General features: G+C 39.8%; 1 protein-coding gene across 1 annotated transcript in view; it reads right to left on the minus strand.

Annotated features, from left to right (window-relative positions):
* Positions 1-1,099: 1,099 nt before the first annotated feature.
* The window catches only part of LOC114560828 (PDZ domain-containing RING finger protein 4), a 140,625-nt gene continuing 119,550 nt past the window's right edge, over positions 1,100-22,174 (minus strand). Inside the window, exons 3-9 of the mRNA XM_028586476.1 lie at positions 18,031-18,284; positions 15,719-15,821; positions 9,480-9,578; positions 7,199-7,261; positions 5,558-5,659; positions 4,655-4,783; positions 1,100-3,660 (exon numbers count right to left, since the gene is read on the minus strand). Of these exons, the coding sequence (XP_028442277.1) occupies positions 2,188-3,660; positions 4,655-4,783; positions 5,558-5,659; positions 7,199-7,261; positions 9,480-9,578; positions 15,719-15,821; positions 18,031-18,284 (2,223 nt within the window). The 3' untranslated portion in view covers positions 1,100-2,187. The remainder of the gene's footprint in view (positions 3,661-4,654; positions 4,784-5,557; positions 5,660-7,198; positions 7,262-9,479; positions 9,579-15,718; positions 15,822-18,030; positions 18,285-22,174) is intronic.

Raw genomic sequence — 22,174 nt, forward strand, 5'->3', positions numbered from 1 at the left:
CCAAAAAACAATAATTTATTATCATTTATTTTGCAAAGATCACCATTATCACACATTTTACCTGGCTACAAATGTGCCAACTACGCATTACTTGAAATTAGACCATTGACATTGACTCAAAACAAATACAGGGATTGGTTTAAAATTTCCAATTTACAATATTTCAGTTAAAAATGAGGCATTTGGAATGAGTATACTGTACATGTAACTGGATTAGAAAGTCTGTTGATAAATGGCAACCCATTCATTTCACCAGCTTAGGGTTTCAATGATCTAATATGCTGTGTTCTGAGTCCTGCTCAGTGGCAATCATCCTAACACATAATGTGGCCGCAAAATATTTTCCAGTTACAATAAACTCAAATTATACTATGCATAAATAAGGCTGAATAATACCTCTCTGTTGCAGTTTGGCAATTCCAATGAAGTTGGGACTTTGTGTAAAACGTAAATAAAAACGGAATACAATGATTTGCAAATCCTTTTCAACCTATATTCAATTGAATACACTACAAAGATAAGATATTTAATGTTCAAACTGATAAACTTTATTGTTTTAGTGTTTTTTAATAACTAATCATGACACTCACCTGTTTCCAGTTAACCTGTTCACCTGTGGAATGTTCCAAACAGGTGTTTTTGGAGCATTCCTCAACTTTCCTAGTCTTTAATTTCCCCTGTCCCAGCTTTTTTGGAATGTGTTGCAGGCATCAAATTCAAAATGAGTGAATATTTGCAGAAAAAACTATAGTTTATCTGTTTGAACATTACATATCTTGTCTTTGTAGTGTATTCAATTGAATATAGGTTGAAGAGGATTTGCATATCACTGTATTCTGTTTTTATTTACGTTTTACACAATGTCCCAATTTCATTGGAATTGGGGTTTGTATCATTGATTCCGTTTTTGCTGTTAAGGCTATGCTGAGTAAAGGTGTATGTTGATGACGTAAAAATACTAGTATGTAAAAGCTATGAGCAGGTCCATCTGTTGTTGAATATGTAGAATAAAAACCTCAAAATATTAAGGAAAAATAAAACTGAATAGAAAATAAATTCTATCAAAAGTTGAAAAACATACGAACAAAGCTGCAGCACTGGCAATGAGTAAGAATATTTTTGACTCTTGGGATGTTTGCGAAAAAAAATCTCATAAGTACATTATACTGTATATAGTACATAAATCCTGTCCACAAAGTTGTTTTTCAATTGACCAGTCAGTGTAGCAGCTTCTTAAGTATTTCATTGTAACATGAGGTATCGGAACTTTTAAAAGATGCTTTTATAAAATTGCTGATAATAAAAATGATATTAGCAAAAGTTATTTGAGTTGTTGACTTGAAATGTTTGCTCATATTAACAATTTATAATGTTTTAGAGATCTAAAACGTCATAGAGATATGGCAGTTTGCAGTTAAACACATTCTTGCCATAGTTATGCTCAACCTTTTATTAGGAGCAAGTTATACAGTACTAAGATTGTAATGTAAGATAATTTCCTATTTAAAGTGAAGAATTTATTTTACTGTATCTCAACTCTTTTTGCCAAGCTATCATCTTTTAAAAATGAAATTTGTACCTTACTTTAACTTTTTTTTGAGCTTTCATAATTTCCTGATGTGTGTAGTAGACTTTGTGACGAGTTGGTCTTCTTGTCCATGTCTAAGCACCAATAGTCTGAAACATAATCTCAACTACCTCTCAACAACATTGAGTGAGTTATTGATTTCAGCTTTAAAGGATAAGTACATACGTTAATGAAAGAAGCATTTAAAAAGGAAGTGAAAGGCTGGAGACCCACTGATTCATTTTGTGTTGCAATTGTATAGAAATTACACAACAGAAAACACTTAACTTGTCTTAAGATGCTCATACAACCATTTTGAGTTTTATGGATACAACATAAATATGAAAATAGAATTGAAAAGATAAAAATGTTTAGAGCGAAGTAATAAAATAATTATATAGTCATAATTTCATAGAAAAATGTTTGTCCCGCAGAGTGATGTGAAAAACAATACTGAAAAAGCATGAAGATAATCCCATGACACCACTGATAAATTCTTTACAAAATGCTTTTTGGGTTACAAAGTGTGAAAAATATTCCTATTGTCCTCATAAAAATGCCACATTTAACGAGGCAAGTATATTATACCGCATCGGGTAGAATGTGTGTGTTTTTTTCTTTTATACAGTAGTGACTGATAGGAAGGCGTTGTGCACCTTGGCTCCCTCAGGGGCCTTAGTACCATGAGTCATCAGCTCCTGGATCGTCATCCAGTTGTCCAGGATCTTCTTGTTGCGTTTCTTCATCATCTTCTTCTGGCTGAGCTCTATAATGCTGACTTCCTTGCGACCCTCGCTGCTGCTCTGAGGGTTCTCCTTCAAGCTTTCCAGCCGGCTACGCTGCATGAACTCTCGTCTTTTCCTCTGTTCTTTTGCTCTGACCAGGTGCTGCTTTCTTTCCTCTTTACTCCAGTACCTCCCCATCTTCATTTCACTCATTGCATCATCATCAGTGGTCATTCCCCCACTACGCTCCTCTTTAATCTTTAGGGCTCGCTCCCTCAGGATCTTGTCTCTCACAGGCCTCTTGGTGATGTAGCGTGTGCCGTCGCTGCGGATCTTGACCTTCCACTCCATCTTGGGCTCATTATTGGGCCTCTGAGGCTCTTTGCAGACACTGAGCAGGCTGAGCTGGCTCTGAGCGTACTCCACAGCTGAGCGCTGCTGGATCAGCTGCATGTAGCTCTGGTAGTGGCGGGCATGTGCTGGGATGTTGACCTGCCTCTGCTGGGAACTGTGGGATGGAGAGAAGTAAGGAATATGGGAAGCATGTGGCTTTAATTTGCCCCTGCTCTCCTCCTCAGCCTGAGTTGTCTGGTTCGACTCAGAAGGATTGCTGTATTCATGGCTGCTGCCTTCCCCTGGGACTGAAGCAAGGCATGCTGGGATGGGGCTTGGGCTAAGAGAAGAACCAGTGGCAAGGCTGCTGCAGAGGTTCCTCTGGTTGGTGAGACTAACCATCCTCTGGAGCGAGTGCTCCGGCGAGCGGTCCATTGCCAGAGGAGTGCTTCGTGAACTCTCCGCCGTGTTATAGGCACTGGAGCTGTCCTTGTCTGATTTCTCCAGCCTCTCATTAATGTCAGCCAGCTTACCCCTTGAGGGGTCACTTCGATGGAAGCTTTGGTTTTTGGTTGAGGGTGCAGAGTGGCCTGTGGAGGGAGACTGCTGGCCCTTACGAAGGTTATGGGCCTGCATAATGTTCTGACATTCCAGTTCGATGCTGCGCAGTTCCTCATTGAGCATACGTAGCTCATGTTGTACACCGCCCTGCTCTCCCATGTTGCACTCAATGGTGCTGCGGCGGCTGTAGAACAGATCGTACTCACCGCTGTTACGTATCTGACACTTCAGCTCCAAGAGCTGCTGGAAACGATCACCCTCCGTCTCATCATCGTCCTCATCCTCTTTGTCCTCCAGTCGCATGGAGCTGGTGGCATGGTGTGTGTCCCGATTGTCTCTCAGGCACTGGGACAAGCGTCTCTGTATGTGTGCCAGGACATTATGCTCTGAGCTCTCCATTCTGTCTTTTATACTCAGTACGCTATCTTTATGATGAGGGAGTGTTGAGCAGGTGGGCTTGTCGTCTTCTGCTCTCTGAAAACAATAAGATGACAAGACCAGCCTGAAATACTTTTTATAGATCTCTGGCAATTACATTATGGAACACTTCTTTCTTTTAATGAGCCACATAAGGATACATTTTTATTATCATATTAATCTATGGCACTTACTGGAAACTGTATGTGTATGTATGTAAGCCTGTTTTGATTATTAGTGTGTGTAAGTATGTTTTCAAGTTATTTGCAAGTAACCTTGCAAATATGTTTTAAGTGATAAAAAAAGTGGTATCCTGGTGTTTTCTTATATAGTTTCCTGTTTTACCTTCCTTTTTATGGAATAAGGACAGAAAACAACAAAAAGTCACCAGAGCTACAGAATTTAAGAGTTCAAGAAGTGCAACTCTATTCTGCATTCTCCTGAAGGATTACATACGCTGTTGTGCGTAACTCTGTTATACAGCTCTGTTACTTGAGGGATTGTTTCCTCTCTGCCATGTCTTTGAAGTTCCATTTATATGGATTTTTGTAGTTTGCTATTCTCCCAACAAAACAGAATTCTAAATTATAATTACTAATGTTTGGAATTTAAATTGTTCAACGGTCCCCTTCCATAAATATTCATCATCATTATTTTATATTCATATTTCAAAAGGGCAAAGTTAGTTTTCACTGTTTTGCAAAGAAAGTCAATGAAGAGTTTGATTTAATCTCTGCCACCAGCTAGATCTGTAGTGATTTGGAGGAACAGGTTAATATTGACTGTGAATAATGACCTAACACAGTAAAAGCAATTATTGGTCAATCTGACGGTATATGATATTCATAAGATATTACGGTCTGTCAATCAGAGGGAAGGTTACCTTAAATCTATTGCTTTGTGACTCACTAGTTTTTTGGGACCTTTATTATTGTTGAACAGAGCAAATACAAAGAAACAGGCTTTCCAGAGTTTCTTAAACCCAGATAACAATGCTTTGTTATTCTCTCGCTAATCCAGTTACGCAAAGCATGTTTTGCTGCTGTCTGACCTGCTCATTCTCCTGCTCCTCCTGTAAGGCAGCCAATTCCATCTCCTCTCTCTGCTGCTCCTCCAACATTTCCATCTTTAGCTGCTCCAGGAACTCACTGTGCTCATCATCCAGCCAGGCCTCCTCCAGCTTAGGGTGAATGAAAGAAAGCATATGGAGAGAGAGAAAGAGGCGAGTGTTACTTGTTAAGGCCTAAAGCTTGTGGCGACACGGTGTCTCAAAAACAAATAGTTGGGCGTTTCAAATGGGATTTTCAAAAAATAAAAAATAAATTAAAAAAACACCAGGCATGGTTTTGAAATAAGAAACCGCAAGCATCACTATGATGTTGTGTTTGACTGATATGTAGTTGACCTTTTTCTTAACCAACAAATGGCCACCCCTCATCTTTAAAACATGCATTCTAATCTTAAAATCAAGCCAATACAATGTAATGGACATAAGACTGCCACCTTTGACCTATTTGCTCCACACCATCCATCATTTGTTTGTCTGCTCGATGTGAACCAAGTGGGATCCATATCTGAAGACTTCAGATTTACGACTGAGAGACACATTTAATTACGAAGAGTCTACTATTGCTCCTGGCTCATCTGCACTGCGGCAGAGTCCTTTTACTTATTTGCCATCGGCCTTGGGCCTGAACTCACTCCACATTAGCATGCCATTAGCTTTTATGGCTTACCGTTGGAAGTCAATTACAGTGGCGCTACATAAAAATAAAACATGATGAGGTGTCTCAGTGGTGGCTTCTACTCGGAGTGGTTGTGGCAGTGGGGAGGGTTGGCTTCCCCAGACTGCTAAGGTTTACTCTGAGCAAATATAATGTAAATGACAAACCAAAAGTCGGTGGCTGAAATATACAATATGTCATTGTGAGGGAACTGTGTAGTAAATTCTAACCTGCATCTCAGGTCTGGCAACCAGCAGTACGATGTTCCTACTCTCGTCATTGGAGAGTGCAGCCATTGCTTCCTCTCTGTCTTGTACATCTTGGCCATTAATCTAAATGACATGCAAACATGATTAGAACACTCACTATTAAGTCAGACACAAGAAAACATGTATTCTATACACAACAGAAAACATTTAAAAACAGGCACATGCACACTGAGGCCAACTTTATTCTCTCCAATACAAAAGCCCTTCAAGTACCACGATAAATGTGGCACTGCACAATAATGCCTTATTTTCCAGGGGAAATTGTAAACACTCTGATGCTCTCTAATATGAAGCAGGACCCAGCAGTGATTATGAATGGGACAGTGGCCGTGGGCCGACCGAGCTGTTGTGTTCACCAAAGTATCCGGCCGCGCACATGCATCTAGCCGTACAATTAACTGGCCACTGACAGGGGGCGTCCATCTTTTTGCAGGCAGAGTAATGGCCCTGTCACTGGTGGATAATAGTGCCAGAGTACTGGTCTGCCTCACAAACACACATACACGTGCATACTCCTGGCTCAAATCAGTCACACATGGTAGACACCGGCAGACAATTAGAAGTAAACAGTTCTTATGCATCCGCCCCACGCATCAAATAATCACTTGCTCAGACTATTTATTTTCATAGATCTTCACTTCTGTTAGAATAGGTAATTGCCTATTTGTGGTATCCCAGTACACTACGTTCAATTCCTAATCTGCAGCTAAAGCTACACTATTAATATTTTTTATATGTACAATGGATCAAATAATGTGTAATCTCCCCCCCTTTCATGCCTATCCACTGTATATACTGTATGTAATAAAGGGAAAAGCCCCAAAAAATCATCTTTAAAAAAAATAAAATAATGTGTAATCTGAAAGATGTTTATAGTGACGAACACACAGAGAATCATCACCCAACTCTGTGGTGAACGTAGTTGGCATCTAGAAAGCTAACAAGCCTTATCTTTTATTTTCCTCAGGAATTGGTGGTGACCAAAATTGAATTTAAAATACAGTAAATATTAAACTTATATTCATCAGGTGGCTAAACGCACAGCTCCAAGTAAAGGAAATGTTGCTCTGTCTGCTGAATTTTAAGTAGGCAAGTGTTTGCCATAAGAATTTAATAAGGTGATAATATACTTTACACATTACAATTAGAGGCTATTAATTGTCCAAACAAAAACAATAATTACCCACAGAGGCAACTCTAAACTGTACAGCCCTCAGCCCTAACAACTGCTGCTTGTCGGTAGCAGAATTCCTCTGAATCTCAGACCTGAAGATGAAGCTTGGGGCTAATAACAGTCATAGCCTCTCAGCCCTATCCCACAGGAGGCAGTGAGCTGCCGCACAGCGCCATCCTGAACCAGAACTCTTAAGAAAAAACCCGTTGGTGCTGAGTCGGTAACGAAAACAGCCAGTGGGGCATTTCTCCCCCTCTCACAGTCACAGCGGGGGCGAGTTCCCCCTTTAATGTGCTGCCATTAAAAATGAATGGGCTCTCATGCTGGGAGACAGTGGTTGAGTGTGACAAAATAAAAGCGTGTTTTTATGTTGAATCTAATGAGAGCTGGTGTATAGGGGGACAATAAGAGATAATGTCCTACTGTACCTGTAAAATGCGATCCCCCTCTCTGATGCGGCCATCTCTGGCAGCGATGCTGTTTGGACTGATCTGTGACGATAGAGGGAACAAAATAATGCCTTAAAACATTTTCAATCCTTATTCAAGAGAATCAAAAAGTGCCTGAAAATGTTTTAACTCATTATGAAGACATCACCGAGCTAGACATGTCTAGACTGTTAATAATGTGAGCAACATACAATAGGTGTGCTGTCATGGGAAGACTTTGGTCAGTAATTCAAAGGCATTTTAACCCTGAGCATTCACCTTCATCATTTAAGTCCTCAATTGTACCCGCCTCAGTTGCTATATTGTGGCAGGTTTCTATAGACAAGCCTGTGGATACAGCATTTACAGCCTGTAACTCAGCCTCAGTGCATGATGCCCCTGTTCCTCCTGTAACTAATGCCAGTGAACAAGGGGGCAGGATACTCTTTCATCGGCCAATCAATCGGTGTCTGGGGCCATTCGTTTCAATTTCTTCTAACAGGCGGGATTTCTGGAGATGGAGGGGCTGTGGCACTCCATCTTCATGATAGTCCACTCCTACACAGAGGAACACTCATTGAACTGGGAGGAAGGTCACCAGGCAGGAATGGAGGGAACAGAGGAAATTGAAGGTAATCTTTCTGCAGTTATGGGGAGACCTAAACCCTGAGTAATCTACAACTGGAAACTGAAATATAGGAACATTTTGGAATGTATTACTTGATGAAGATATAGTGGTGAAATGGCTGTGGTTACATTTGTGCCACACAGCAAGAAGGTTTTGGGTTTGACTTTCTGACTGTGTTTGAACAGTGGGAAGAAGATGTGAGAAAACTGATCTGGAGGAAATATAAACAAAGAGAGTGAAGATGGACAGAAAACTCTGAATTTCCTACTAGTGTGAATGAGTGTCAGTTGACCCTGCAATAGACTGGTGACCTGCCCAGGATGGACTCTGCCTTTTTGCTTTATGCAGGCCCCCTACGCCCCTGAATAGAATTAAACAGGGATAGAAAATGAATGGACTTAACAGAATGGACTTTTACATTGTTTAACCACTGTACTGTGAGACACAATAGAAACAAAGGGAAAAAAACTAAACTAGCAGCACCGTAAGGACAATATGGCCATTCATCAAGTGCTACAAAGTTGGGAAATTAAGCTTGTTTTAAAATGACCTTGCATTGTTCTTAACTCCATGTTGATATGCTCTTGCTACTTATGCAAGATCAGAGTAACACCTCCTGTAACACATCCTGTATACAGTGACATTCAGCCACCTCATCTAAATGCAGCACACACCTTTAAGCTCTACTTTTTTCAAAATGAACACTTAAGGATGCTGCCAAGAGCCACGGATGCAGTGATTTATATTCTGCTCAGCTCTCAAAGCGAACATCTTGCAGGGTCCGAGTCAACTTCAAAGGATTCTGAGAGAAAGTTGAGCAGAATGGAGAACAGTATTTTCTATGCTTTCAAGTGGGAGATAATGGATGCAAGAGTCTTTTTGCTAATGTGTATCTCACAGCTTGATTATTGTTGTCAGCTGTCTGGAAAGGACTGGATGAACAACTCAGAAAAAACCTGAAAGGGTTTACGTTTTTTCTATCTTGGTCATTTCTAGTCGGTAACTGACATTGTAGTCATAAGTTAGAACATTGCCAAATTGTCCAAACACGTAATATGTGGTTGATGAAAGAGTTAAATTTTAATGTAACTATACCCAATAGAGAATCTGCTTTGCTCACATGAATACCAAAGTAAATCATAAATTGGAAGATGAATATTAAATGTCACAAATGATTTAGTCATGAAAACGTGTTCTCAGTTGTTTTAGGCATTTTACTGAGGCACTGATCTAGCCATGATAATTGTTGGTTTCTACAACGGTGTATGATATGTAAATGTGAGGCTTCAAAGAACTGAAATATAAAGAACTCCGTAGTAATATGCATATACTGTACCTTTGCCCCAAGAGTATTATTTTTTTTAAATTTTCAAACAGCTAGCAGTCCTAACTGTGGTGGTTGGCCATAAAGAAAAAAAGCTAGCAGGAGGTAGATACATTTATGTTGCATGTTTTTTTTACAGTATCTCCAGGAGCAAAGCAGAGCGGGGAAAGATAAAAGATAGATTATTCTATGTTTACAGAGTTCTCCAATGAAAAACTTAGTATGGAAAGTTAGTGCTTCCTCATGGCAAACTAAGTTGGAAGAAAATTACTCCCTTTCAAAACAAGTCATCCAAGTCTATCATCTTGAAGGGGAAGTTATCTACTCACCTCACTGACATAGATGGCCACATCCTCCTCTTCATCTGTTCTGTAGCACAGAGTTAGCCCCAACTTCTCTTGGCTGTTGAGTCGACACAATTCCACTTCCTATGTACATATGGAATAAATGGAAAATGTAAAAACACTTTGAGCTCAATGTTGTCGTATGCATAGTCACAAGAATGACAATGCTAATTTTTACTAAGTGTAAAGTTCAATGATTTGTTTTTATGAATGTCTGTTCCAATTTCAAAGCAATCCAATTAGTGCACCGACAGACGGACATTGCCATCCCCGGAGCGAAAGCAAGTTGGACATTTAAGGATAAAGGAGGACACTGAAAATTATCCCACAAGGTCCATTTAGTAGCTGTTCTGGAGTTCTTGCTCACATCACACAATCTTCATTCAGAGATAGAACTTGCAAAATAAGTTGCTATGAAATTGTTGGATAAAATTCAGTTTTTTAATACTTCACACCATCGTGGCAGATAAATCCGTTAAGTGCTCAGAACAATAAATGAACTACAGTTCTATAACGACTGCACAATCTCCATCTACCAAGGAAGATTGAGTGATATGACTAACATATGACATATAGCAACTGAAACTGATCCGAGACACCAAATGTATTTGGATAACGCACAACAATGGCTACACAAAGACAAAGTTCTTCGCTATAGATCAAATAATGTTTTTCAAGTTTCAGCACAAAAACTGACTTGTTTTGAGATGCTTATTGAGTGTGGCTTGCCAACTCTCGTCTAAGGTTTTTGAGTCTGAAAGTGTTTGATCATGAAAGACATTCCCAGCTCGCAGAGTTTGATCGGTGGGGCTTTGATAAATGCCAGAGGACCTCAAGTGTTTTTCTTTCAAGCTTTTGCCAAGTTGTAGAATGTTAGACTATAAATAAACTATAATTATGCTAATGCTACCAGATATACATATTTGGAGCACTACAGTATTCCTCATCTTCCCTTGGGGAGAGATCAACAAACTATTGACTTACAAATCAGTGGTCGTCAAATTTCCCACAAGCCTCTTGGAACACAGCAAAGTACCCTGGCGTCAACATGAATTCTTCATTTAAGTTCATAAATACAAACAAACAGAAAGTGAGATTTGATTAACTGCAGCTAGAACTTGAGTGAGTGGCAGCCCCCCTTCATCTACTATTAAAAGTATGTTGTGAATATGAAACCAAACACAACTTCCAATTTATTCCAAGCTTGCAGACAGTTTATGCACATAAACCACTTTACACTCTCGGTTTCCCACAACAAAAGTGCAGCCAAACAGCAAACAGCACAGGCCTGTGCTTCATTTCTAAATGCTGAAACATATCAAGGGTGTTGGGGGGAATCAAGTGTGAAATGGCCTCTCCTCCCAAAGTCTTCATTAGAGCAGAAACACACCAACTCTCAGCAGCAGGAGTGAGATGGTTGAGTGGAGAGGAGGATAGAGGCGGTGGTGAGGGCTCTGGTGGGGCTCACAGGGGCCTCACACAAACAGAGAGATTAATTTCCTCTGTGACAAGTGTGGGTTGGCTGGTTACACGTATCAGGGCTTTGCAGGACAAGGGGAGGGTGAAGTCTGACCATGGTGAGATGCGGGGAAGATGGGGAAAAGGCCAATAACACTGCCACAGAGTCACCACCTGCTGCCTCTGGCTACACCTCCTAAGCTGTTTATGACACACACACACACACACGCACACGCACACACACACACACACACACACACACACACACAGTTCTCATTGTTGTCCTCCCCTGTTGTCCTCATTTTTTCTTACACTTCTCTACCTCTGCTTTTCTTACACATTGACAGTTCATTGAGGTGTTTTTGGACCAGGGAGCTGGGCTACACAAACTTTCATACACAATTATACACAAAAAGTACTTCATGCATCCCTGTACAATACCTATACTTACAAGTGTATTCAGCAAAGCGCACACATTAGCACAGACACAGAGAAAAAGAGCTGAAGAAAAACGACATCATCTGAGCTTTGTCGTTTTATCTTTCTCGACAGCCTCCACCTGACGGGGAGCTCAGATCTTTAATTGACTGTCTCAGAAGCGATGACAACTTCAAATCCCAGCTGATATGTTAAGAATAAGAGGGAAAAGGCTTTGGTGCAGACTACCTATACAAAGTTAGCTACAAAAATAAGCCATTAGCTATATTAAAAATATTACTAATGAGCAACCACCCTTGTTGTTGGTGTAGAGATTATTAAAGCAGCACATGTGATGCAACAAAGCAGTCATGGAGGTAATGGGAGCTACGGAGACAGCTCACATCTTGCATGCTAATATGATGTGAGAAGTCGTGGGATATCTGTGGGAAATATTGAAATCACAAGCAATGTATCTGAGCCTTCTGTCTAAAAATAATCCACACAAATTAATTGCTGAGACTGAGGCAAAGCAGAGGTGTGAGCAGGTACTACATCATCCCTATGTGGCTCTGTGGAACAAGCCTAAAGTTACTTCTGACTAATTAATGGTAAGATAGAGTGCAGTAGACCTGTGGCTAAATGATCAGAGAAAATAGATTTCTACAATTACTGCATGTTGGATGAAACATCAACCGTGTGTGTGTATGTGTGTGTGTGTGTGTGTGTGTGTGTGTGTGTGTGTGTGTGTGTGTGTGTGTGTGTGCAGCACACATTTGACCCTTTTTCTTTACCAGTTCTTTTACTTTCTTGTTTTAAGACAATATTGTGTAGCGAAAACACCCACTCACTCACTTACTCACTCACACTCAGATGCCTCAGTAAAAGGAGGTTGTCTCCTGATCCATCAAATGCACATTCACCAATCTCTGTCTCTCCTCATCTTTTGATTTTTTTTCTCTATTTTTTCAGGAGATTGCAGCGTGGCACAGGGACGAGGGCTGACAGTAAATTAATGAGAGCGATGGCGTGATTAGGGAGAAGATTGCTGCCCACCATCAAAGCACATTGGATGCTGTCATAATAATCGCGCCTTTGATTACCAGTAATTGAAAAAGCATTCACAAATGCATGGATGGCTACCACTGACAGAAAGAGAGGAAATACTTTCTCTGAGCTTGGAGTACTCTGCTTCTTCCGAACTCACTGAAACTAATCAAAGGAATGGTTACTAACATGGTGTTGTGGCCACATACAGTACACATCAAGAGATCCTAGGAAATGTATGATGTTTCTCTATGAAATTGTGTGTTTCATTAATCCAAACAAGCCAACCATCAGGGAGAACATTATAGGCTACTGTGCTTAGTCCAGTGTTTGTGGTTGGTTTAAATGTCTTGCCTTCTCCTAGAGAATAAACAATTAAATTGGCTGAGCTACAATATACTGTACATTTTCACTCATTTTAATTAAGGTTTTTGAGATAGTAGAGGGAGGGAGACATAGTTGGCGAGGTTGCTGTGGAAAACGTTATGGTGGAATTCGACTGTCAGTCCCTATTGAGTACATATATACAGTAAAGTATTAAAGGTTGCTGGGAAACATCATAATATGGTAGGTTGCTGCTTTTGTCAGTTGCTGTCAATGCTGGCTTATTTTCAGTGTATAAGACTCTGTAGCAAGAGCCTTAAGTCAAGACTGTCTGACTTTCATAGCGAACTGACAGTTCAACTATGGAAATTGGCCTTTACAGATGTGCCTGGTTTCATTTCAGTCAGACTCAGACTTAGATTTAATTACTGTGGTATGAAATGTGGTGCTTCCTTTCATCCCACTACATAGATAGGACAGCGATAATCTTCCTGTCTGCAGTCTTTCATGACCATGTGCTCTTATAAAAACCCATTTATGTTCTAATAATAATAATCTAATATTTTACTCCATTTATATTTTAAGAATTTTGCCCCAGAAAACCAACAGTAACCTTCCTACATTAACCTGCTTTCATTTTTTTTGGCCAATTGGGGGAAGCACAACAGGCTGTAAACTGTAAAATATCTGTATCTTGAACAACTGCTAAATGCACCACTCTTCACCAGCTAGTTGCTAGCTTTGTCTGTCTGCTGTTTGGTGCTCAACAGGTTGAGTATGGAGGGTTTATCAAACCCATTTCGCTGAAAACAGCTGCCTGCTGTGGCCGCCAGTGTGATGTCTGAATACAGTCTTTAGTTTGGATAGAGACGAGCAGTATTTGGTGTCCTTTTAAGTACAGGAAAATAAAAATCAGCTTTGAAATAAACAGTATACTATGAATGTGGAACTCCACAGCATCTGGCATCTCTCCACCTCATCAACCACTGTACTCCAGGACTCTCACATCTTGATTACCCTAACAGAAACATCAATGTCCTGCTGTATTAGAAAGGTGAATTAGATTTCGATGGTTTATCTGTGATGTGATGGAAAACTGCCCTCCCCCACTGTGTATTTTCATCTGACAAAAAGGTAATATAAAGAAATGTCTTTCCTTCATTCTCTTTCGCCTCATTCAGCAGGGAGTGAGGGATCAGGTTGAATCTGAAAGTGGCTTTTGAGCTATTACCTACATCTCCCTCACAGCGTTTTCAATTGACATACAGTGGGGCTGCATTAGCTTGATATGTAACTCCCCGAGCATGAAATAAAAAAAACGGTACAGGCCACAAAGCATACACAGAATAATAGGATTTGTTAATAGCAATGAGGCATAAAGAGAGGCTTTAATATATTATATTTGTTCTGATTTGACACTGGGATCCAAGCGGTTGCACAAATCTTTTTAGGATGTGAAGACACAGCTCGAGCTCAGTGGGTGGAAGCGTTCAGAACAAATTCAAATAAAGCAAATGTAAGGAGGGAGGGGTGAGCAATCATCATACATCAGACCAGTCGGAGCCCTCGCCGGCTTGCACCTCAATGACTCGGAAATAAAGAATATTGGACGAAAGCAGAGAGTGGAGACAGAGTCTGTTTATCTCTTTCTGTCACAGTTGAATCAGTGCATCTGTATGTGTCAGAGATCAACATCCTTAGAAACAACACCTACTCCAACTGCTCCTGTTACTTACACTCCTGTTAAGAAGCAAAGAAATGTGTTTCCACATGTATTTCCTACTAGCACCTGCCACACACACACACACACACACACACACACACACACACACACACACACACACACTTTAATTGGGTTTGATCGATCTCAGAGTGAGTTTACAAGCTTTTTCTTCCAGAGTTATAAAAACAATTAGCAATTCTTAGGTAACACCATCAACATTGTCTTTTTACCTTGTAGGGAAAAAAATATGGAAGCATGACATCATTGCCAATGGAAGCTTTGGCTTTTTTCAAGCTGTCTGCAATGTGGCTCATCATCTGTCGCTACTGTCCAACCTTGGATCGGCCTGTAGAGTCAATTGGTGTTTGGGCCCTTCCACCAATTGCTAAGCATATTTAAATATGGAGCGTTGAGGGAATGTGTGTCTGTGTGTTGGAGAGGTCAGATGTGCGTTTGTACTCATGTGTGTAACTCTGTACTACATTTTCAGCACTGAACTTGTTTGTTTGCAGTAAAGCCCTATTGATACTTGACTTTTGTGGCCAATATCCATGTCACTAACTGAAAGTTAAAAACATGGACGTGTACAAACTGCAGTTGATTTACATCTCTGTGACTCTCTGAAATTAGTTTTCTTGCACCCGTTAGTGCGGGAAACATTACATGGTTATCATTCTTAGAGTTACATAAAGTTGGTTGACATCATGTATTTCACAGCAAATCTTCACTAAGCTTCCACCTGACTAGAGGTCTAATCACCTAGGGTAATTGAAAACAACTGTGTAGGTGTGCAGGGACTTCAATTTTTGTAAATAAATGAAGAGTTAGATTTTTTGAAATATGGGTAATGACTCTCTTGCCGACAGTTGAATGAGAAGACTGGTACTGCTTTAGCAAATGAGAGTGGCATCAATCTTCTCATGTAACTTTCAGGAAGAAAGCAAATAAGTGTATTTCCCAAAAATGTAATTTAACTACTGCTTTCAAGAACTGTGACAAAGATATGTACTAAGCTAACCTTCACGAAAAAATTCTTCTCAGTGGTCTCTATTGTGAAAACTATCTAATTGCAACACTACTTCTCTTTATATCTTTGGCATTTCTGTCTGCAACTTCTTGTTACTTATCTGTTTACTTTATGTTATTAGGTATGTACCACTATATATCAGCGATAAGATTAAATGAGCCGGTAATATTAGCCATATCCATGAATCCGTCAGCTTTAGTAAGCAGTGATATCAAGTACAATTCTTACCTCATACTCAAACTCCTCCGTCCTCTCTCCATCAGCCTGTACAGGGGAGAGGTAACCTGTCCCTTCATAGTAATCCTGGTCCATTGTATGAAGAGAATGACAGCTGTCAGGGGAGACAGGCAGAGGAAGAAAGAGAGGGAAAGGCAGACATGGAGGGAGGCAAAAAGAGGTGGTGAGAAATGGGGCGTAAGTTTCAAATGCTTTCAATACCTCTAAGTGACAGGATTCCCTTGCCTTTGTCTTTGCTGGAATCCGAAGAATAAAGGATTTGTCAAGGGCTTTCAGTACCACTGGAGTGTGTGTGATAATAATACAGCCCCTTGTTAATAACAGCATATCCACATAATTTGCTTCCTTCTCTTGACAGACATAAAAAACCCACATTGTACAGTGTAATTCTATTATGCTTCCCTCAGTCACTGAACAAAACAGGCCTAACAAGATGAGCAGCTCCAGTGCCACACAAGATAATAACGGTGGACAAAAACTTCAAAAAGACACTCCGTAGAACATGTTGAGTGATGTGTTCAGGGGCTGTCTGACTCTTAAATTACTCCGTACTGTAAAACTGTCTTAACACAATTTTACCGTTACAAAAATAACCTGGTAAACGTCAGAATGCTTTATACTTTGATGCCTCAATATTACACATATAACAACATTTGGCAGTAGGCTCAAAGAATACAATTACAAATTTACAATCTAGCCTAAAAAATAGGAGCAACAAACATTTGTTACATCTATTAAGTCTGCTGTATATTGGATTGTGCACCTGATCACAGATGAAAAGAAGAAAATGCAAGTTTTATGGGACACATTGATTACATTTTTGCTCAGCCCGGGGCTGTAAGTAGCCCGTGAGCACACGTTGCACTGTGTTGCCTAGTTTTTTTATTAGCCCATTTGCTTTAATCACCTTGTAAACCTTCCATGAGTCAAAATGGATACGCCAAGCAGCACCAATTGTGGCAAGAAGGCCCCGTAGGGGATTGTATGGTGATATATATATATATATGTAGCAATGATTTTGATCAGGTCATGTTTATACCTAGTAACACTGACAATAAAACACATTTTTTATGATGTTTTTAATAATGAGCATCCAGGCAAGCAATGATTGTCTAGGCAAATTTTAAATGACAAATGGCAACAGATACTCAAAGAATTCAAAATGTTTGATTGTCGGAATTAATTATCTACTAAAACAGATGCAAACTTTACATGCATTGTTCACCAAGACCATGCTGACTTCCCAGTTCTATGGTATGAAGCTCCTGGCTTGCCATTGTCTCGTTGTTTCCTTCCCAAGAGGTAAAACCCAAAAACTTTTCTTGTTTACGGTTTACTCATCCTTTGAGATGAACAGAATATAAACTAAAATGCCAGAAGAGGAAATAATGAACCCTGTTCCTTTTGTTGTTTTCCAGGAAAACCTCTTGTTGATACTTTAAACTCTCAAGATTTTTTTGTGTGCATATTTTTATGCCTTCCTCCCACATGAACAATAAAACACATGTCTTTGAGGTATTGCACTACCCAGCATCCAGTTGAGATGTGATTAGACTTCTAGCGATTGTACCACACAAGTGTTGTTTTGAGGCACTTTGCATGTCCTTTCATCTCTTCTAAATGTATAGACATGTACACTCAACAAACATATTTAATCTTACAGCTGAGTTATGTTTCTGTGCATAATTTCTAAGCAGACAGGGGACATGTGAAAGATAGTACAGCATCAGGGAAAACAGATTCAACAGTCACAATGGATGTTAAAGTCAGTTAGGTCTGTCATATATAAGTACATTTTTAGTGGACTTGAACTGCTTATTATACGTATTCTCAAATTTTCCACAGTTGCTGCTTAGTGATATATTTAAATGAATGCTTTATACTAAACTAAAAATTGAAATGCCAAGCACATGTCACACATTCATTATGTATTAATGGTTAATTAGGACTACTTAGCCCTGTCCTAATTTCTCTTTTTTTATTTAGTGTGTCCCATTGGTGAGAATAAAATGTGAAGGGCATTGAGAAGCTCATTCATCAAACAAATCTATATTTATCAGACTATGCAGCTGGTTAGACACTTCATTTATATTAAACATGTGTCTTGCATACTTGTAATGCTAATCCTGCAAACACTGATATTTCTGCTTCATAGCTCAATAACATTTCTCTCTACTTGGTTTCTCCCTTCTTAATTACCATGAGTCACTGCCAAAGTCAAAACAAGGACACGACAACAAACTCTTGTGGCATTGAACCAGTGAGCATCGATGAAAAATGACTACATTTCCTATTGTACGTACCTGTCAGAGAGCAGAAATGGACAGACGTCAGGCACAGGAGGGGTCGAAGGCCGGAGCTTTGCCAGCGCCATGATGTGTTCAAAGGTGATGTCGGTCTGAGTGCACACATCCACCACATGGATTTCCTGAGGGGGGCCATGGGGGCGGCCGCTGGGGGTCCGCCTGATGACCTGCACCACGACGGGGTCCTTGGCAGCCCGAAATGCCTCCACAGTCTCCTCATGGTTGGACTTGGACAACTCCTTCCCATTCACCTGAGGAGTACAGGGAAAAATTGTACTTGTGCATATTTTGTCTGTGATATAAAAAAAACAACCTGTGCTTTATTTATTGTGCCTTTTTTGTTGACTGTTGCTATAGAAACATTTCATGGAAGCAGAGCCATGCACAGCTGGTTCAGCTAAATCTCGATATGCAGAGACCAAAGAGTTTTCTGGCTAAGTGACATAAAAGCCAACAGGGAAGCCTAGACATAGCTAATATTACTTTCACTCTAGTTTTAGTTTTAGTTTTATTATGATGCAGGTCTGAGAAATGTATGTAAAACCAATATAATCACGTATGTCTGTTAGTCCGTATTTGGTGCTCATTCAGTCTGCATACAACAACACTGAGCTTTACATAGGGTTGGGTACCTTTCGCATCTGAACTAATATCGGTACCGATACAGTACCTGAAATTCGTTTTCGGTACTTTCCATCTGTAATTACAAAAAAAATATTTCAGTTGTAAAAATAATTCCAAACCTATTTATCCTATTTACTTAGAACATTATGTTATTTATTTAGAATGTTTTACACTCTAAAGAAATTAAACAAAAACTAAAATAAACCCTCTCCCTTACAACCTATTAAATTGAATAATTATTAATTTCTTACTCACTGTAACTTTTATTCTTGTATATTATTCTTTTTATCTTCTTCTTTTTGTTTTATTTTCATCATGACTCTTTAATGTTTTATGTAAAGCACTTTGAATTGCCTTGGCAATTACAACCTCAGCCTGTCAGTCAGTCACCAGGGCATAGAAATCAATGTTGTGCCTGCTTGTCTCAGAGGAACGTCAACAGCACCACGGCCATAGACAGTATATATAATGGACCAACAGATCCTGTTGCTCTGGACGGAGACCAGTGAAGGATATTAGAAGCACTTTTCCGGTGAGCGCTGAGCGTTACTGCGCAGCCTCCAACTGAGAGAGACGACGTAAATGTGACGTGAGCAACCTGTCTGAAAGTTGGAAGTCTTCTGGTAGCTGTGCCAAGAGAAATCTCAATTATTCCGAACCTTGCAGAGGTATATGTAAGGAGATAACATAGGCACAGGCTTATTATTGCTAACTAAAATGCTAGTTAACATTAGTAATTAAACTTAAACAGCTAATGTAAGTTGAAACTGCCTGCAACCTTTTCCTGTACGATACGGTAATTTGTCTACTATGCGACAGTAAGTCACTTGGTTATGACATAATCATTAGCCTAAGGTAATGGAGCCTTTTATACATTCTCGTGTTTCTTTAGAAATAAACAATGGACAAATGAAGTCTTTAAACGCTTCAGATGTAAGGTTATTCACTGTCAAAGTGACGTCAAAATGAATGCTAGTCAATGGAATGCTAACGTCGGGTGATCGTTTGGTAGCATCAAAATGGCGCCATAGGAGCTACGGGTTGTTGACAGACGCTTAACCCCTTTACCGCAACTGCTTTCGGCTCGCCATTAATATCATATTGCAGCAAACCATGTCTGCGTGAAGTGTAGAAAAACTGTAACCAGTGTTGAAAAACCAGTGTTGAAAAACCTGCAGTTTTTAACACTGGTACACTGCTCTGTATGTCCTTTTGTGATGAATGAAATTGCCTGTGTGTCCTTATGTGCCTCTTCTTTGCGATGGTGCCACTGTGTTTTAATGTGTTGGGAAATGTCATTTTTCCCGCCGTGCGCTACATTAAAATCAATGCGACACACCTTACAAAAAGCGTGGAGGTTGTCGATATGAATAGTTAAGATGCATGTTATTTGTTGCGCCCAACACTGTTGAAATTTACAGCTATATTTTGATTTCTTTGCGGGAACACCGCCTTCACCTGCCATATTTATTGGCTCGCTTTCGAGTCTGAAATTATTTCCGCGAAGCTTGCGCAGAGATCAACTGCGCAACTGGGTTATAGGTTGCCAGGTTGAGGTGACAAAAGTGTTGAAAATTGTATGTTGTGTGGATCGTGTGAATAGAATGCGTTCCATGCAAGATCTGGCAACTGGTCAACATTAGCCAAACATTTTGGTTTGATTATTTATAAGGGAGTTTGGGCCATGCAAATTACGGGAGTTTTCCGGGAGAAATAACAAATCGGGAGGGGTCCGGGAGATAGGGCTAAAACCCGGGAGAAACCCGGGGAAACGGGAGTGTTTGCAGGTATGCACTACTGCCTGCTTTCAGAAATGGATCTCCTTCCACCTCCTCAGCCTACCTTATTAGCATGTAGTCATATGTGACTTTTGAATGTTCCTGTTAATGTGTTGACTGTGAATGATGCTGATTTAATACTGTGTATCTAAACCACTGCAGTCCGTCTAAACCTTTACTGGAAAAGTTAAGAATGAGATCCCAACAATACCACTTCCATAGTATCTGAACATGCAACATACTGTATAAAGGCAACATGCCCCCAGGGCCATTTTCCCATATACTACATACTACTATATATGACAGCTCTACAGTTCTGTTCTGGGTGAATGCATTCAAATTGAAATTTACATATTTTTCTTTATGAATATAACATTGGAAATCATACACACAAAAGCACAGTGGCCTCTGTTCAGTCAGACCATCTTCAACCTCATCTTCACGAAATTAACTGGATTTTCTGGCAGATTGAAAACCATTTGCACCACAGCTGGCACATATAAAGAAAAGCATTGCTCCATTTAACACCAGTAATTTCTCTGGAAGAGAAACCATGGCTGTGGAATACCTTAGAGAGTGTGCTTTGGTATTAACGCTGAAACCAGAGATTATAATTTAGATAACCACAGAAAGAAAGATAAAAAGGTACAGCATAATTACATTTGCCTTTGTATTTAAATATGGGTTTGGAGTGGAGCATTTTGCACACACGGCAAACTGAAATCACTGTGTGTGTATGTATGTGTATGTGTCAGATGTGGAAAAATACAGCAAGTCTGGGAAACTCAAAAGCAGCAGTGTTTCAGAACTTACATCATAAACTCTCTTTAAAATGCAGCACAGTGGTAGAAATAAAAACACATAGCCCTGTTACGTTCAGAATCTAAAAAAATGACCTAAATTCATGAGCAGCCGACAGTTTGTGTATGTGGTGCCTCTAAATGAACAACAAGGATGCAGAAGTCGCCAGGGAACTCCTACAGAGAGAGCTTTACTTACTTTACTTGTGCTTGTTCTATGACGCATCTCACTGCATTTGACACATTTGAGACATGACTCAACATGTTTTGAGCAGCACTAAAGTGATTGTGATTGATATAACCTGACAGCATAAAGGCTCATGTTTTATTTTGTATAATAGATATGTCTGCCTACATGTTATATTTCTTAAATGAGTCCCCATCTAAAATATAAATGACCAGACGGTCAGTCGGTGGCTTCTTTGAGTAGATTTCCTTTGATTTAGTAGATCAGTATGTGGTTATACAGTACACCATGTCTCTGGTTCCCAACAGTTTGGGCTTGAGACTAGGGCTGCAATTCAGTTTTTTATTAATTCATCTGCTGATTATTAATTTGATGAATTGATTAAATACTTGGTCTATGGAAGGTAAAAAAATATATATATTTTTTGGGGCTTTTCCCTGTATTGGACAGTGGATAGATATGAAAGGGGGAGAGAGATGGGGAATGACACACAGCAAAGGGCAGCAAGTCGGATTCAAACCCTGCGCCGCTGCAGGACTCAGCCAACATGGGGCGAACACTCTTACTGGGAGAGCTAGAGGCCGCCTCAATGATAACAAATTTTTAATTAGAAATGAGTCAAACTATTGGTTGCATTTGAGGCAGGACGTTTGACATCCAATCACAATAATGATGTTAACACATAAATCAGACAACGCCTTTCAGTGGTTCATCAACTCGTTCAAATGAGACTTAAGAATAATGGTAATAGT

Source organism: Perca flavescens, chromosome 8 (genome assembly GCF_004354835.1).
Source record: "Perca flavescens isolate YP-PL-M2 chromosome 8, PFLA_1.0, whole genome shotgun sequence".
NCBI lineage: Eukaryota > Metazoa > Chordata > Actinopteri > Perciformes > Percidae > Perca > Perca flavescens.